Source organism: Neomonachus schauinslandi, chromosome 6 (genome assembly GCF_002201575.2).
Source record: "Neomonachus schauinslandi chromosome 6, ASM220157v2, whole genome shotgun sequence".
NCBI classification, from domain to species: domain Eukaryota; kingdom Metazoa; phylum Chordata; class Mammalia; order Carnivora; family Phocidae; genus Neomonachus; species Neomonachus schauinslandi.
The window spans coordinates 119,906,595-119,924,875 of NC_058408.1; the positions used below are offsets into that span (position 1 = coordinate 119,906,595).

The window sequence follows — 18,281 nt, forward strand, 5'->3', positions numbered from 1 at the left end:
GTGGGGTGCCCGGTGGCTCATTTGGTTGGGTGTCTGCCTTCAGCTCAGGTCATCATCTCAGGGTTGTGAGACTGAGCCCCGTGTCAGGCTCCATGCTCAGCGCAGAGTTGGCTTGGGACTGTTTCTCTCTGCGCCGCTGCCCCCCGCCCCGCCCCTCACCTTGCTTGCACACACGTGTGCACACACATGCACTTCTAAAATAAATCTTAAAAAAAAAGGCATGTGATTAAAAAAAGTCGACTTAGAAAATGGGCAAAAAGACATTTCACTGAAGATGACATAGAGATGACAAATATGCATATGCACATGAAGAGATGTTCAACATTATTAGCCATTAGGGAAATGCAAACTAAAAGCACAATGGGATATTATTGCACACCTAAGAGAATGGCTAAACTAAAAAGTAGTGACAAAACCAAATGCTGGAGAAGATACAGAATAACTGGATCACTTACACATTTTGGTCGATATGTAAAAAGGTACACCCACTTTTAGAAAACGATTTGGTAGTTTCCTTAAAAACTAAACATGAGGGGCACCTGGGTGGCTGAGTCTGTTAAGCATCTCCCTTCAGCTCGGGTCATGATCTCAGGGTCCTGGGATGGAGCCCCTCATCGGGCTCCCTGCTCGGGGGGGGGGAGCCTGCTTCTCCCTCTCCCTCTCCCTCTCCCCCTGCACTCGCGCGCTCTCGCTCTCTCTCAAATAAATAAATAAAATCATAAAAAAAAAAGATATGAAAGGTCCTTTCTTTAAAAAAAATAAAAATAAAAATAAAAAAAACTAAACACAAAACTACCATATTACCTTGCAACTGTACTCCTGGGTTATCCCAGAGAAGCTGAACACATGCTCACACAAAAACCTGTACACGAATGTGAGTAGCAGCTTCATCTGTTATAGGCCCAAGCTAGACACAATCCAGATGTTCTTCAGCAGTAACTGGTTAGCAAACATGGTACATCCATACCATGGAATACTCCTTGGCAATCAAAAGGAACCAACTATTGATGCATACAACAACCAAGACGAATCTGTAGAGAATTATGCTGATTGAAAAAAGCCGACCAGGTTACATATGGTATGAAATTGAGGTTTGGGGGATTGGGAAAGCAGGCCAGTCCGGAGGGGCAACTGTTAACAATGACCAATGGAATTCACATCGTAGTTACTGAGGAGTATGAAAAGCGGATTATAGGGAGGTTGCCTGCAAAGAATTCCATGTTGTCCACCAATCCGCTTTTACCTTTCTTTCACAGAGCCACTTTTTAAAAACATTCCATTGAACAGAAAAGTGCACAGATTGCAGCATATAGCTCAGTGAATTCTCATCAACTGAACACACCTGTGTATTCAACACCCAGATCAAGAAAGTCAACAGCACTCCAAAAGTGGCCTTCATGCCCCCTTTCAGTAACTCCTGCACCCATTTATATAAATGGAGTCCTGTGTTATGTACTTCTTTGTGTCTGGCTTATTTGGATCAACATTAAGTTTGTGAGATCCTTCTGTAATGTTGCACAAACTTGTGGATCTTCATTCTCCTACCTTGATGGAGTATTCCATTTGTGGATATACTGTAACATATCCATTCTAATGTTACAGGGCACGTGGATAACTTCCAGTTTGGGGCTATGTGAGTAATGCTATGATCATTTTTGTACATGTCTTTTGGGAACATGCTACATATTTCTGTTGGGCATATGAACGAAAAACCTGAGTCGTAGGATATATACACACTGAGCTCTTGTAAAACAGGTTTCTAGAATGGCTGCACCACTTTCCATTTCTACCAGGATTTATCTAGAGCCTCCCTAACACTTGGTATATGGGTATGGATTGGAATTGTATTTTGTTTTTTAAAAGATTGATGTATTTATTTTAGAGGTGGGGGAAAGGGCAGAGGGAGAGAGAGTCTTAAGCAGACTCCCTGCTGAGGACGGAGCCTGATGCGGGGCTCGATCTCATGACCCTGAAATCACAACCTGAGCTGAAACCAAGAGTCAGACGCTTAACTGACTGTGGCCCTAGGTGCCCCAATTGTGTTTTGGTTTTAATAGATGAGTAATGAAATTGAGCAAAAGGGCCCTGTCTGTGAAAGAGGAGGCCAAGCACCCAAGACAGCTCCTCAGGTAGGGACCAAACCCAGAGAGTTCTTCTTCCATTCACCAAGTCTCATTGGTTTAGGCCTGCACTGAAGGGGACAAGCCGGAATGTTTCCAATATACTTAACAATTCAGCGCAAACCATCTTTTTATTATTATCATTGAGGTATAATTGACATACTTTAATTTCAGGTGTGCAACATAGTGATTCAACGTTTGTCTGTGTTGTGACATGGTCGCCACAGTGAGTCTCCTTATCCTCTGTCACCTTACGAAGTCAAGACAATATTACTGATTATTCCCCACACTGTACATGACTTCCTCACGACTTATTTCATAGCTGCAAGTTTGTACTTTTTGTCCCCTTCACTCATTTTCTGCCCGACCGCCTTCCCCTCTTCCGCCCCGCAACCACCCATCGGTTCTCCGTATCTGTGAGTCTGGGTTTTGTTTTGCTCCGTTTTTAGATCCCACATATAAGTGAGATTACAGTTCAAACCATCTTAACCAAAAATTTGACCAGTAACAACAAAGAAAATGACAAGACGTGGGCTGCCCCTGCGGGGCCAGAAGGAAATGCTGCGGTGAGTGGGTGCGCACGCGGCTCGGCCAAGTCCTCGTTCCCGGAGCCCCAACAATGCCCAGACTCAGACTACGGAACACCGTATCACGGCACAGACTAAGGGTGACTTTCTTATCGTGCTAGTGAGAGCTTTATTCCAGCCGTTTATCTGTGGGGGCCTCCGGGGAGGGGGTGTTCTTCACTGGCCCGGAAGAAGACGGGGAGGGCACTCGCACCTGCATAAACAAACTTCATCACCAACTTCGCCATTTCTTCTCCCGAAAACCCACTGTCTTTCCTAAAGAAACCATTTGAAGCCCTGTTCTCCCCCCTCGCTTTCTCCCATTAAGTTAGGTTCTAAACCCCACCTTTATATTATTCATGTGCGTGAATTAATGTATTGAATATTCTCATTCACATGCATGAGAATAAGCTCTGTCTCCTCTATTAATTTGTCTTTCGTCAGTTAATTCGAAGGCTCTTAATCACGGAACCTCAAAGGGGGAGAGGAAAGGGTTTTCTTCTCACCAGCCCTGTGAATAGCAGTAGGACCCATCCACCGGGCTCCCTCACCCCATTTCCCCGAGCATTAACCTATTTAGCCCAGCCGTCCCAGTTAGACTAGGATTTTGAGAGGGCCCGAGTGACCCAAGGGTCTGGTGAGGAGCCACCCAAGTCCAATTTTAAAGCTGAGCGTCCGTCCGCGTTTGCGGGTGAGGAGTCCCCCAGCCTGCTGGGCTCAGCGCGGTGACGGTCTAGCGAGGGGGCTGCTCCGACCCCTGGCCAAGCTCCGCGCGCCCGGGCCGGGACCCCCGAGGTCCGGCCCTGCAAGGAACAGGCTCCCGCTCCCCCTCCACGCCAAGAGTTCGGACTGCAGAACGTTTTCTGCCAGGGGACAAATGTGGGGGTCCCATCAGCCCAGCATTCTGAAAGTAGGGTTCCATCTGTGGCTTAGTGCAGGAGGATATATTTTTAGAAAACCCAAAGTAAAAGGGTCCCGAAACGTAATATTCCTCCGCCCAGTTTGGAGGGGGCTGCAAGAGGGATCGAGAGCTCCAAACGTTAAGTGCCGCCGGACGGCGGGGCTCCGACTCCGGCCTCCCGCGTCGGCGCCGGGCTCCGGGGCACCCTGCTGGCCGCACAGGCGGAGCCCGGCGACGCGAGCCGCCCCTCCGGGCGCACCCGGCTGGGTCAGCTTACCTGCGGGGCTGGGCGAGGGGCGAATGGGGGCCTCCTCGGGGGCGGGGCGGCCGTGGGAGCCGGATCTGGGTGCCGGCTGCAGGGCGGGAGAAGGCCTGCGGGAGCCCGCGCCCGCAGAGCGTGTGTGCAACCGGGCGCCCCTAGGCCGCGGCCTGAGCGGGGCCCGAAGGAGCCTGCGGACGCCGCCAAGCGGCCCCCATCCCTTCCCGGAGCCGAGCACCCCGCGCCGCTCCGTCCGCCCCCGTCAGGGGGGCGTGGGTGGGCGGGCCCCGAGCCGCGGCTGGACTCCCCGAGGGCCCGGGCGCCCCCGCACGGCCCTAGGACTTGGCGGACGGTCCCGGGAGCTTAAAGACACCGCGCCAGACCCCACCCCAAACCAGTGAAACCGATCTCGGGGGTGGGCCACCCGCACCTGCAGTTTGTAAAAGCTCTCCAGGGGGGATTCTTTCGTGCAGCGACCTGTGATCCATTTTCCAAAAGGATTAAACTTCTAGCGCGTCCAAAGTCGATACGGGATTTTAAAGACCCATTTTCTTTCTTTCTTTCTTTTTTTTTTTTTAAAAGATTTTATTTATTTATTTGAGAGAAAGAGTGAGAGAGAGAGAGAGCACAAGAGGGGGGAGCGGGAGAGGGAGAAGCAGACTCCCCGCTGAGCAGGTAGCCCGATGCGGGACTCGATCATGGGACTCGATCCTGGGACTCGATCCTGGGACTCCAGGATCATGACCCGAGCCGAAGGCAGTCGCTTAACCAACTGAGCCACCCAGGCGCCCTAAAGACCCATTTTCTGAAATGATCAGAGAGTGTCTAGGGTAAAAAGTAAAACGAAAGGGGCGTACTTACGTTTTCATTGACTTTCTTGGTTTTGATTTTGAAAATTGGTTTCTAGTGCTGGCATGAAAACCTAACTGCCCCACTAAAAACCTTGCATTGAATACACGTGCATTATGTCAACAAATACCTTCCTTTATCAATACACTTGTGCTTTATAGTTGTCTTTTTTTTAAAGTTTTCATTTATATATTTGAGAGCGAGAGAAAGATAGCGAGTGGAGAGGGAGAAGCAGGCTCCCGGCTGAGCAGGGAGCCCCATGCAGGACTTGATCCCAAGACCCTGAGATCATGACCTGAGCCAAAGGCAGAAGCTTAAACTTGACTGAGCCACCCAGGCATCCCTATACTTGTGGTTTAAAAAAAAAAAAAAAAAAGTAGAAGAAAGAAAAAGTGTTGCATCAGAGAAAAGGTGAATTTTGCTGTACTTCATCTGCCATCATGTGTCCCCCCTCCCGAAAAGGCGAATCAAGCAAATCTGAATGTGCAAATGTCCCCAGATGCAATCCGCGTACTCCAAGCTATTCCCTAGCAAATGTAAAGGATGACAAGTGTCAGTACTTCATACAACTATATTTAATAAGTTGTTATTACAGAAAAAAATGAAGTCCAAACTACAAAGTTTAAGCAGTTGTAAGCAATAGCTGCATTGAGCTCCATGTGTAGTCACAGTACTGCAGTTCCATACAAGCAATATTAGTCCAAGCCCCAAAGGCGGAAGCTGAGTAAGGGTTACTAGCAAAAACAAGCTAAGAGAACAGGTAATAAAAGATACAATACATTTAAAATTAGTTGTTAGTTGAAAAACAAATACAGAGATCTTAGCTGTGAACACTCTAAAAGTTATGTCCATTATTTTGACAGCAAAAATACAAATACCTAATACTTTATACCCCAACAGAACTATATCCAGAAAAGAAAGCGAGCAGAAGTTATCCTGTATTAGCACCCGAGTTTTCTACTTGTTGCCATTAGCTGCATCATACAAATTTGAACATCCCTAAATCACATATCCACTTCTTGACCCATTTTGGGGTATAAAGTCAACAGCATTAATTATAAAATACTCTGTGGTAAAATGGAACACTATTGCAGCTGAGATAGAGAAGTTTGGTTATTATAAAAAAAAAAACAGAAAATGTTAACTGACATACCATACAAACTGGTGAAAAAGCAACAACCCATACAAATAAGCCACTTTTAACAAAAAGATACTTTTTTTTCACTAATCTGTGACTAATCTTTCACTCAAACCTTGCAAGTAGAGATGTCACAATACTCAAATATTTAGGTAGGAGCTTTACCCAGTTAAATGCCATTTTGTTGCTAATATAATAGATAAAATGAAAACTAGCAGTTACTTGCTACTTGCATAAATGCAGTACACTGCATTAGCCCATGCCTCACGAACAAGCTATAAAACACAAGAAATAGGCAGAAATCTAAGCATAATCTTGATACCACTAAGCAAGAATTTTCCAATTTCTTTTCTTCTGTTCCTAATCACTTATTTGCAGTTAATGTAAAATTCCAACCAGTAGTACCCAATTTGAGTTAAAATTTTACATCACGACTTGATCTAATCTATATATTATTTACAAAACTGAATACATAGAGCATACCCAAGAGCCAACTCTGGACACACGTTTCTCCAAGTTACTGATAACCTCACCTCCGCAGCAATGGAGCTGGAAGGGGGCCGTCAAGGACTAGTAGAAACACACCATCCATCTAGAGCAAGTCATTGAATGTTCTGTTTACGCAACACCAGTTTTGCAGTCGTAGGTGTTTTGAGTTTGTTTTCGTTTGAGGTGCCAGTACAGGGACTCACTGCCCTAACAGCATGGCTTCAAGGTGAGCTGGGTGTTGGAAAAGCAGCAGGAGGGCAGACAGATCATGCTCGGAGTGGCCAGAGGTTGCCACAAAGAGGGACAAACAAGGGGCACCATAACGGGGGTGGGGGGGGGTGGAGGAAGACCAAGTCTGAGACTGTCCATATACAGTGGTGATGTCCGAGCATGCTTCCTCTGCATGCCACCCGCGCCAGACGGGAGGGAAGTCAGGAGGGACACCGCGATCCAAGTCTCACTACAGAGAAGGTGGCGTGCACCTGGCAGCGTCCCTCTGTTCTCGGACGTCACCACCGTAAATGCAAGGGGAAGATCTGGCCTGGGCGAAAGGCTCCGTCTCACACATGGACAGCAGTTGGTGGCAGATTCTCTCTCTCTCACACACATGCACGCACACACACAGGACATAATGAAGAGTTAGAGGGGAAAAACAGTGAATCATTCTGTTGACCTAGCCGGGTTTTCAACCTGGTGGTATTTCGGTGGGGGTAACTCCATTATCAGGGCCCCAGATCTGGCTGCACCTGGTGTTGTATAAATCCACTGTGACATCCCTAGAGAACTGTACTGTGACATCCCTAGTCTTACACTAAACCACTGTAATAAAGGAAAAGGCTTGTCAAAATCTCACATGTTCTGCTCATTCTGTCATTTTATTACCCAATTATCCATTACATTTTCCAATCACTTTACATAACCAACCATGTTCATCGTTGTCACACTATTGTAAACCACATCAGCAAGTTAATACATAAAGCTTTGCATTTCAAAAAACTAGACACTTTAGTAACAATATTACAAAGGTTTTAGCTTCAAAAATAACTGAAAATGAAAAAAATAAACTTTTAAAGAATTAGCATCATAAAATTAATTTATTCCAAGTAAAAATACAAAATAATATTATGACATTGACCAGATATGAAAGTCCCTCCCAGAAACAACTCTATTAATGATTGAGAAAGCACTCCTTAAAGAAAATACGAAATAAAATGAAAAATATGTAAATATGTTTAATTTTTTTCTTAGCAAAAAATCTTTCTAAAAATAACAATGAAAATTTGTCTCAGTACAAAGGCTACATTACTATTGAAAAAATACCAGCATGAAGAAAAGGTACATATTTGACAGTAGAAAAATGATTTCAGTGAATCACAATGTCTAAAGTTTGCAATGAAAATAAATCTGCAATAAAGATTTATGCCTTTTTTCTTTTCTTTTTTTTTTCTATTTTTTATACAAACAGTACAAACAGTATTGCACATAACAACAAATAGTCGAGGTTAGGTTTTAGCCTTCAAAAAATCGACTAGTTCAAGTGTCACATCAAGGAAAGGCCACAACAGGACCTGTGATACCCAGGGGCTTCCCAGTCAAGTTGCAGGTCAGAACACCTCTTGTGTTTTAAAAAATAATTTTTTTTGAAGGACCCTCTCTTTTAATATAACATTAACAACTTGGGGGCACATTTATTTACAAAACAAAAGGGAACATGTTATAATTTAATAAACTAAAAAAGTTCTCTTTAAAAAAATACAAACAGAAGAACTCTTTCACAATCCTGGTCAGTCGTGCACAATCAACGCTTGATTATAAATATACAAATGAAGGGAAAGTAGTTTCCACCATCTATCCACAACTTTCAGCACCAAAGGGAGTTTATTCTTTGTAACCTATTCTTCATGACAATGGTTTTCACCTCCACATCAGCTTCCCGCTGTACAAGCTTCCAGCTTTTTTTTTTAAATCTCAGTGTTGTTTTAGTACATGAAAGAGGGGTGCTTCTTCAAAAAGTTTTGCTTCTTTCACATAATTAGGTAGATTTCTGTAGGTTAGATATGATCTTTAATATTATAGTTATAAAGCTCTAACTTCATTTTCAAAAAACACAAATAAGCATGAAAAAAATAAAGTTACCCATCTGTTAAATCATTTTTTCTTGCAGAATTAAATTAATATATATTTTTCTGAATAAACTTACTTAGAAAATATCATTTTCTTTCCTATATTTCAAAATTGAGGTATTGCAAAAGATCATGTCAGTCAGAAAGCATGCCTTTTTCCTTAAAAACAAACCAACAAAAAAATCTTCAGCCAACTTTTGAAAACTGTCTAGAATACAAAAAGTAGTAGTGCATAACAAAATTTCTTGTACAGATGAAAAAAACCACAAACATAGAAAAAAAACAAACAGAAAACCACAGCTGGGCTGGAAAAACGCAATTATTACCAAAAAGCCCAGAGGTAACCTCAAAAGGGAAGAAGTCTAATAAGCATTTTTAATCCAGTAAAAAACTATTTTGTTTTTTCCTTTTTGAAAACAAACTATAGTTTGAGAGCTGGTAATTGCAACTAAACATTGGAGAAACAAAACAAAACAAAACAAAAACAAGCAGTCTTAACTTAAGAGATAGGACAAGGACATCACAGCACATAAAACACAGCTACTTAAATCTATTCTGCAGTGTCATATCCAGTCAGATTGTCCCCAGAATTCCAAAACATAGGAAGAAGATTAAAAAAAAAAAAAATTTACATAGTCTCACAATCATTGTGTGTGTTTATATATTACTATCTGCAGCCCAAGAGTGAATGCTAAAAAAATGTCCATGGTAGTTCTAGCAGGTCTTATTTCTATTCAAGCTTTACAGGATAAATCCAGGGAATTAAGTAGTTAAATTTCTCACCCAGACAACCAGCCCTGCCCAGGCCATCTTGTTTTGGACAGACATTTCTTTAGCATCACCGCCACGCAACTTTCTTAAAATGTGCCTAGTTTGTCAATCTGACAACTTATCTCTATATACTGTATATATTCCTAGTGTTTGTAAGCTAAGATGAGCTCTTTGGTTTTCTGGACAAGGTCTGAAGCTATGTAAATGGTGCAAGCACTAGGAGATTGTAACTAAGAGCTCATGTGTTAGTTAATAATATACCAGTTATGAACTGTCAAGTTCGTTAATGTCTGACACAGAGGCTTTAAACAGTTAAGTTTGATCACAGTTAGACATAATCACTTTACTATATAAAATAAATTGCACAATATATAACAGAGCACCGCAAAGTACTTCATCTACCATCCACAAATTTGCTTTAAGAATATCCTACACCTAGGTTTTATATTGGTTGTAATATAGGTCATTCTGTTATGGGCTCTTCCTAATTTCAGAAGCATTCCATTTATTGAGGCATGCCTTCCTCCAGTCAATTACCAATTCTTTGAGTGAAAAAAAAAACTCTTTTAAAAAAATCAGTTATTTTATAGCTTATATAGATTCTTAATTTGTGCATTGTGGGAAGGTTTTATACTAGACATTGGATATAAAATTTATTGCATGCAGCAACCTGATTAAGTAAACATGCAGTCAGAAATAGTGACCTTCCGTTGAAGCTTTCTGTTGTCTATTCTGATCTCCTTTCGGCAGCTGATTCTATCCCTAAATCACAAACGTGTGTTGTTGGGTTTCTTTAAATTGATACCTTAGCCTGAAGAGAGTATTATGGTATTAATAATACCATCTTAATAGCAGCAAAAGCTATTGCAGCATAAATTTACATAACACTAAAAGATCTAACCAAAATCCTCAGCAAAACAAAAATCAAACATGAAGGAAAAATAAAGATTCAGCTTATGAGGTATCCTTACATGTCAAAATAGAAAACTAAAGGCCTATTTTCATTAAGGGTTACCCTTACTCTAAATGACCCCAACTAATGATCGCTGAACTGTTGTGAAGTTTTTGCTACATCTGCCACCTACTCACGAGTATTACCTTTGGTAAGTCTTCTCCTAGGGGCAACTCTCTAAGTTTCTGAAAATAAGTGCATGCTCCAGTTCAAAAACAATCAGAACAACAACAACAACAACAACAACACAACAACAAACAAAAAAAAATCACAGACATCAACCTGATGGCCGCTGATGAGAATGGCAGTCTACGAGTGACAAATCAGGTGTAAGAAATTAAGGTACCAAGCAGACAAAGGTGTGAATCAAAGTGCAAATCAGTACCGTTATACACTCTGCAATTTTGCATTATACTGGACACTGAGTTCAGTAATATGACTGTAAATAATAGTAATAAAAAGACCCATTTCTTCTTTAAAAATCGAGAACGAATGCACAGATTTCCAGAACACTGTAAGCCCTGAGGCAGTGCCCTCTCTTTTTCCCTCCTTGTTATCTACTCCAGTACTTGTGGCTGGGTCTGCCCTGGGCTCAGCTCCAGCGGAACGGGACGTGCCGAGGGCGGTCGCCTCCCTCCTTCACCAGCGGTTTGTGGAACTCCCGCCCGGCGCGGGAATGTATGCTCGCCCAGCAGTATTCGCAGTAATACTGCAGACAGGTGACGTTGGCACAGAAGAACGGGGCAAACTTCCCACCACAGCGCGTGCCCTGGCACTCATCACACATCTGATCATCCAGCACATATGGCTTCACTTCCACCTGGACCCAAAGAGGAAAGACAGGAAAACATGCTTAGCAAGGCTTCCTCAGTTTCTTCCTTTGAGGGTTTACAGTATAGCTTAATGACGGGTGTCGGGCAGACAAAGGTGTGAGTCAAAGTGCAAATCGGGGCTTTGGAATCGCTCCATTTACAGGTGCTGCGATCACAGGCAAATTCTTAACCTCCCTCTGTGCTTCTGTTCGCTCTGTGTGTCTGTAAAGTGCGTGTAATTTATACACAGATGTGCACATATATTTGCGTATCTGTAAAATGGGAACAACAATGTCCACCTCCAAGGGTGCTGGTGAGGATTAAGAGAGGTGGTGTGTGTAAAAGCACCTGAGTGGAATCCTGAAGGCCAGGCAGCACCTGGCCATGCGGGGTGAGAGAGCGCGGTCAGGGAGAGGAACCAGCTGGGACAAAGCCCGCAAGCAGGCCAAGGCAGGGCACGTAGCTGGGGAATGGCGTGGCGTGCGAGCCAGGCCGGAGGGGAAGAGTCACGGGGCCGGCCAGACAGGCTGAGATGTGATACCACAGTGAGGCTCTGGGTCTCCGTGTTTCAGTGACAAGGCTTCCAAAAGTCTATCATCCCAGGGCCCTGTCCAGAGGACTAGACAGGAAAGCCGAGGGGGCTAGTGAAGTGCTAAGCTATTATAATAATTGAGACTTTCTTATTTTTTGGACTTTACTGCCTTAATTTCCCCCCATAACGGGAAGCTTCACTAGAGGAGAGCTTTTCCTCAAAGCCCTTCAGGGGGCATTTCATAATTGAAACGAAGCAATGCTGTGTATGTGGAAATCAAAAGCAGGAAGAACAGAGTTACCAGAGTTTTCCCCATGTCCCCTTCCTAGAACCTCACAAAAGGTACATCATTCATGTTTTCATCTCGAATGTTAGAAATTAGCATCAAGGTGGCAAGTCTGTGATTGGGCCCCTTCCCACGCAGCCCTCCAGAGCCATTCTGGGGAAAGGCGACCACTGTGGCTATAGAGACAAGGACCCAGGGCTTTTTGACAGGAGCTAACTGCCTGGTGATTCAAACTGCCTCGGTGTGGCCGGGAGGGCCTGGCAGGGCATTGAGGCAGGGTACAGGAGAGGGGAAGCAGGGGGGACAGCATGCGGGGAGCACGAAAGGGGGCCTACCTAGGGTCAGACACTCCACTTTCCTGGCCCCCCCCCCCTTTGGAAGGCCCCTCTGCTGGCCTCCTCTGGAGTTCTGTCTCTAGCCATGACTCCAGTCCACAGGACCGTCAGCCAGCCAGATACTCTGGCTTGGAAGACCCACCCAAGAAGACCTGTATCAGCTCTTGGATACCCAGGGGTAAAGGTCTTTACTCTGGCTCTAGTTCCTTTCTTCCAATTTCCCTCTCCTCAGCCTTACAAGTTAGTGAATGGGCTTCAAAAAAATCTCTTGCATTGAACTCTGCATCATAACTAGAACTGTAGTGGCTCTGGGGTCGCCTGCCTGGGTTCAAATCTAGGCCATTCTGAGCCTGTGTCCTCATCTGTGCACTGGGGGAGAAGAAGAATTCATACTTGAGAGAGCTCCTAGGAGGATTAAATGAGTTAACGAGCATAAAGCCGAGGAACGGGCCTGGCCCAGCCTAAGCACGAAGCATGGTTCAGATTCCTGCTGCATCCCCTCTAGCCCAGGCCGTCCCAGCTCGACCGGGTGTGTTCAGCACTGCCGACCTCCACACTGACCACCAAGCTCCAGGCCTTCCCTGGCTCCTTCTCCCATGAACATGCTGACATTTCAATTCATCTACTCCTGTGGTGTTCCTCTCCTGGTCACAAGCCATTCCAATTCTCTGCTGCCCATAGGAGTAAGCCCTGCTGCCTCAGTCTGACAGGGTGCTCCCCGTCTCCAACGACTCAGACACAAGCCAGAGGCTGCACCATCTGCCCCAGGCTCCCCAGCGGGGCCCCAACTCACACTCTACCTGGCTCCCACCTTTACTTACACTTTCTTCCCACCTTCAATGCTCAGCCCACTCAGTTTTATGTACCCAATGAGGCCAGGTCTTTCTTTTCTTTTTAACATAAAATTAACAATTTTAAAGGCACCATTCAGTGCCATTTAATTCATTCACAGCGCTGGACAACCACCACCTCTACCTGGTCCCCAAACAGTTTCATCCCCCAAAGGAGACCCTGTACCTACTAAGAAGTTATCCCCCCTCCCCAACCCGTTAATGGCCAGCCCGCCTGCTGTCCCTACGGATTTAGCTAGTCTAGATATTCTAAATGAACAGCATCACAGTATGTGACCTTTTGTGTCTGATTTCTTTCACTTATCGTCATCCTATGTTGTTCAATCCACGCTCTAGCCTGCAGCAGTATTTCATTCCTTTTTATGACTGAATAATATTCCATTATATGTATATGTGTGTGTGTGTGTGTGTGTGTGTGTGTGAGAGAGAGAGAGAGAGAGACAGACACATTTTGTCTATCCATTCATTCATTGATGGACACTGGGTGGTTTCCACCTTTTGGCTATTGTGAATGGTGCTGCTATGAACATATATGTACATATATTTGTTTGATCACCGGTTTTCAATTCTTTTGAGTACATACCTAGAAGGTATATACTCAAGAATTGCATATGGCAATTTTGTGTTTATTTGAGGAACTGCCAAATTATTTTCCATAGAGGCTGTACCATTTTACACTCCCACGAGCAAAGTCGCAGGGTTCCAATTTCTCTACATACTCATCAACACTTACTGCTTTCCATTTTGTGACCTGCCATCCTAGCAGGTGTGAAGAGGTATTTCACTGTGGCTTGATTTGCATTTCTCTACTGACTAATGACATTGAGCATTTTTCATGTGCTTGCTGGCCACGTGTAGATCTTTGGAAAAAGGTCTATTCAATATGAATGTATTAAGTGCTCTGGATTGTTCACTTTATTTTTTTTTTTTAAAGATTTTATTTATTTATTTGACAGCGAGAGAGGGAACGCAAGCAGTGGGAGTGGGAGAGGGAGAACAGGCTTCCTGTGGAGCAGGGAGCCCGATGTGGGGCTGGACCCAGGACCCTGGGATCATGACCTGAGCCGAAGGCAGATGCTTAATGACTGAGCCATCCAGGTGCCCCTGGAATGTTCACTTTAAAATGGTTAATTTTTTATGACTTTAACCTCAATTAAAAAAAATAATTTAAGCTCTTAAAAAAACTAGAGGGGGAAAAACCCACATAACTAATATTCTATTATATTATCATTTTTATACCTAAACATAAGTAACTTTTTTTTCAAAGATTTTATTTATTTATGTGAGAGAGAGAGAGAGAGAGAGAGAAAGCACAGAAGGAGAGGGAGAGGGGGAGGGAGAAGCAGACTCCCCACTGAGCAGGGAGCCCGACGACGTGGGGCTCAATCCCAGGACCTCGGGATCATGACCTGAGCTGAAGGCAGACGCTTAACTGACTGAGCCGCCCAGGTGCCCTTAAACATAAGTAACTTAAAAAAAAAATTACCAAAAAGTCTCTCTGTGCTAAATTTGAATCTCCTTCATTGCTCTTTTCGTATTTGTATGTATTATAAATGGCTATTGCTGCTCTTGAAGTGAACAATCCCCTGCCCACTTTTAAATTCTTTTTGTTGTTGAGTTGTAAGAGTTCTTTATATATGCTAGATACTAGACTTCCATCAGACATATGATTTGCAAATATTTTCTAAATTGTTTTACTTTGTTGACAAGGTCCTTTGATGCACAAAAATTTAATTTTGATGAAGTCGAATTTATCTATTTTTTCTTTTGTTGCTCCTCCTTTTGATGTCATATCTAAGAATCCATTATCAAGGGACGCCTGGGTGGCTCAGATGGTTAAGTGTCTGCCTTCGGCTTGGGTCATGATCCCGGGGTCCTGGGATCGAGCCCCACATCGGGCTCCCTGCTCAGCGGGAAGCCTGATTCTCCCTCTCCCTCTACTGTTCCCCCTACTTGTGCTGTCTTGCTCTCTCTGTCAAATAAATAAATAAAATCTTAAAAAAAAAAAAAAAGAGTCCACTACCAAACCCAAGGTCATAAAGATTTACCTGTTTTCTTTCAAGAGTCTTATGGTTTTAGCTCCTGTATTTAGGTTGATTTTTAATTAATGTTGTATATAGTGTGAGGCAGGGGTCCAACTTCATTCTTTTGCATGTGGATACCCAGTTACCCCAGCACCATTTGTTGAAGAGAACTGTTCTTTACCCATTGAATGGCAACCTCATCAAAAGGCATAGCCTTCCTTAACTACTCAGTCCCACAGGGATCTAGTCCTTCCTCCTTTGAGCTTAATACTCCATGCCGCTCCTCTGGCATTTCCTATCTATAGTCCTTCCTTGGTCAGCATCTCTCCTGAGCTTCAAGCAACTTGATGACAGAGTCCTGGAGTAAGACAGGACAGTGGCTGGTCCAGAGAAGAAGGTGGTCTTCAGAGATTGTGGACTCCTGGGGGAATGGAGCTATTGGCTTATGGGAGTGTATCAACTTGGCTTGATCTCCTTGCATCTGAAAGCCAGGAAAGAGTCAAAATGGTGGAATGACCCCCTCTGCCCTGAAGCTAGAGGACTACTGGTAGACGCAGGGCGTCCAGGGAGCTGCTTTTCCACCACCAGTCTATGAGCTGAAGACCACTTTGCTTCTACCACCAGGCAGATGCCTATACTCAGGGTGCTCCAGCAACCAGATCTGAGCCTCGATAAGCCTAGATCGGAGAGAGAACTGGTCTGAACAAACAGAATTCACATTCAGCAAAAGAAAGCTGCTGGAAGAGAAAGACAATAGCCATTTATAACACATACAAATATAAAAAGAGCACGTAAGGAGATTCAAGTCTAACACAAAGGAGACACTCTGGTAATATATTGTTTCAGGTGTAAACAAGGTATTGTGGTTATATGGGCTTTTCTTTCCTCTGCCTTTTTTTTTTTTTTAGAGCTTAAATTAATTTTTTAAAAGATTTTATTTATTTATTTAGTTGTGAGAGAGAGAGAGAGCAGGAACAGAGGGGAGGGGGAGGGAAAAGCAGACTCCCTGCTGAGCAGGGACCCCGCACAGCTCAGTCCCAGGACCCTGGGATCATGACCTGAACTGAAGGCAGATGCTTAACTGACCGAGCCACCCAAGCGTCCCTTAAATTAATTTTTTTAATTGAGGTTAGAGTCATAAAAAATTAACCATTTTATTTTATTTACTTTTTTAAAGATTTGAGAGATAGGGATAGAAAGAGAGAGAGGAGGGGTCAGAGGGAGAGGGAAAGAAATCCTCAAGCAGACTCCCTGCCGAGCACAGAGCCTGACATGGGGCTCGACCACACAACCCTGAGATCATGACCTGAGCCAAAATCAAGAGTCAGACGCCTAACCAACTGAGCCACCCAGGCACCCTTGAGAGTTTCTTAAAGGCACTCCCTAACCATTTGTAATTTTCGCCGTACCTTAATGCTATCTACGGTTACATGATGTTTTACTTGACTATCCAGGTTAATTCTGTTTTTCCCAAAACACAGACATGTAGCTATTAAAATAAAAATGGGTTTCTCTGTTATCAATAAACTGTAACACATGGAGACACTAACCTACTGGGATCATATTACTGATCTACACTTCCATTATTAAAGTCCAAATACTACAGAGTGCTATGCAAAGCCAGTCATATCATGCAATAGACCTTCTGCTTTAAAGGAATTTGCAGGTACAGGAGATGAAAACTTCCTAGAGAGACATCTGGATTCATACCACACACCTAAAGGAGATGGCCATGCCCAAGGATGCTGACAAATATGTGGAACTTATTGCTGAACTGTGATACCCATTAAGGATAAGAAGGACTGATGTGGATAAGCAGCTGTAAGCTGGATAAAGGGAATAATACATTTAGAATGATATAAACAAAGAGAAAGCCATACCTGAACAAACTGTTCTCAATGTGACACTGTTTTGTATCTAACAAGCTAGAGAAAATATTTCTGTCTGCAGTTTTTTTTTTTATATCAGTCAACAAAATGACCTCCCAATGTAATTAAAGCATTGACCAAACAGCTCTTGGTGGCAGAGGGGAGATACCTAGGGAGAACATAAACTATTCACAGATCCAGAATTCCCTCTCCTTGGGCCTGAAAGGTTATAGAAAAGAGAAGGGGGGCATTAGTCAAGGTTACAGCTCAGTTTGAATGATGTGCTAAATGTCCTATTAAGGACAGCTAAAGAATGGTCCCTGCTGTAGTCTGCCCCATGGTGACAGGAACCACCAAATGAAGTCTGCCAGATACCCAGCCACCCCAAGGCAGGTAAGGCATGCTCACCGGGGGCTGGAAGGTGAATAGAAGCAAAGATTTTAGATAATGGAGTCAGAGTGGACAAATTGGAGAAAGAGGCCAAGAGGGATAAATGAAAAAGCTTGCTCAGAAGTCAGGTAGGCCATTTCTTTTTTTAAAGATTTTATTTATTTATTTGAGACAGACAGAATGAGAGAGAGAGAGCACATGAGAGAGGGGAGGGTCAGAGGGAGAAGCAGGCTCCCTGCCGAGCAGGGAGCCCGATGCGGGACTCGATCCCGGGACTCCAGGATCATGACCTGAGCCGAAGGCAGTCGCTTAACCAACTGAGCCACCCAGGCGCCCAGGTAGGCCATTTCTTATCATCTGGAACAACATGCTTCCTGGAAAAACCATTTTATTTGGTGTACTAAAGCTTTTAAACATGATGTGCTCCTAATCTCCTTGGCATGTGTCACAGAGTACATCTATCCACGCCTAAAAACCACAGTAACCTCATTAACATTCCCACCGAACACGGTGTCTTTACAGTTGCTAACGCAGGTCCTCTACCAGCAGCCAGTACAAAGATTGTTTAGACATAAATTTTTAGTTTTTCAATGGACCATGAGCTGGAATCCTGCTGTTTAGAAAGCAGATGACAGATGCCTAGGCAATTAAAGCAGTGATGTGAAAATGGCTTTTCCTTAGCAACAAAGTTATCCACAACCTTCCAGATATAGCAAATTCACAGTTATTAATTTTAGAAGCAATCTGGGGTAGATTAAAAAAAATCATACGGGAAATGGTTTGAATTTTCTTTTTACCTTTCAAAGGATGGGACTTAACTATTTCTCATATTCTCAAGTGTGAGGGGAAGAAAGGTTTTAAAATCATCCTTGTGCCTTTCCCACAGTTCAGAGCGTGCTTATGTGTGCTTATGTTGACACCTTTGCCGTATGTTTCTAGAGGGCGGAGAGATCTGTGAGTGCTCTGTTTCACGAAACAAAGGAGGACCAGCTGACAGTATCCCACGCAATCCATA

At 43.7% G+C, this 18,281-nt stretch overlaps 1 protein-coding gene across 3 annotated transcripts in view; it reads right to left on the reverse strand.

Annotated features, from left to right (window-relative positions):
* Positions 1–10,246: 10,246 nt before the first annotated feature.
* The window catches only part of CPEB3 (cytoplasmic polyadenylation element binding protein 3), a 150,860-nt gene continuing 142,825 nt past the window's right edge, over positions 10,247–18,281 (reverse strand). For all 3 annotated transcript variants that reach the window (XM_044916548.1, XM_021699787.1, XM_021699786.1), the window contains one exon: positions 10,247–10,988. In XM_044916548.1, coding sequence (XP_044772483.1) covers positions 10,761–10,988 — 228 coding nt within the window. In that variant the 3' untranslated portion in view covers positions 10,247–10,760. The remainder of the gene's footprint in view (positions 10,989–18,281) is intronic.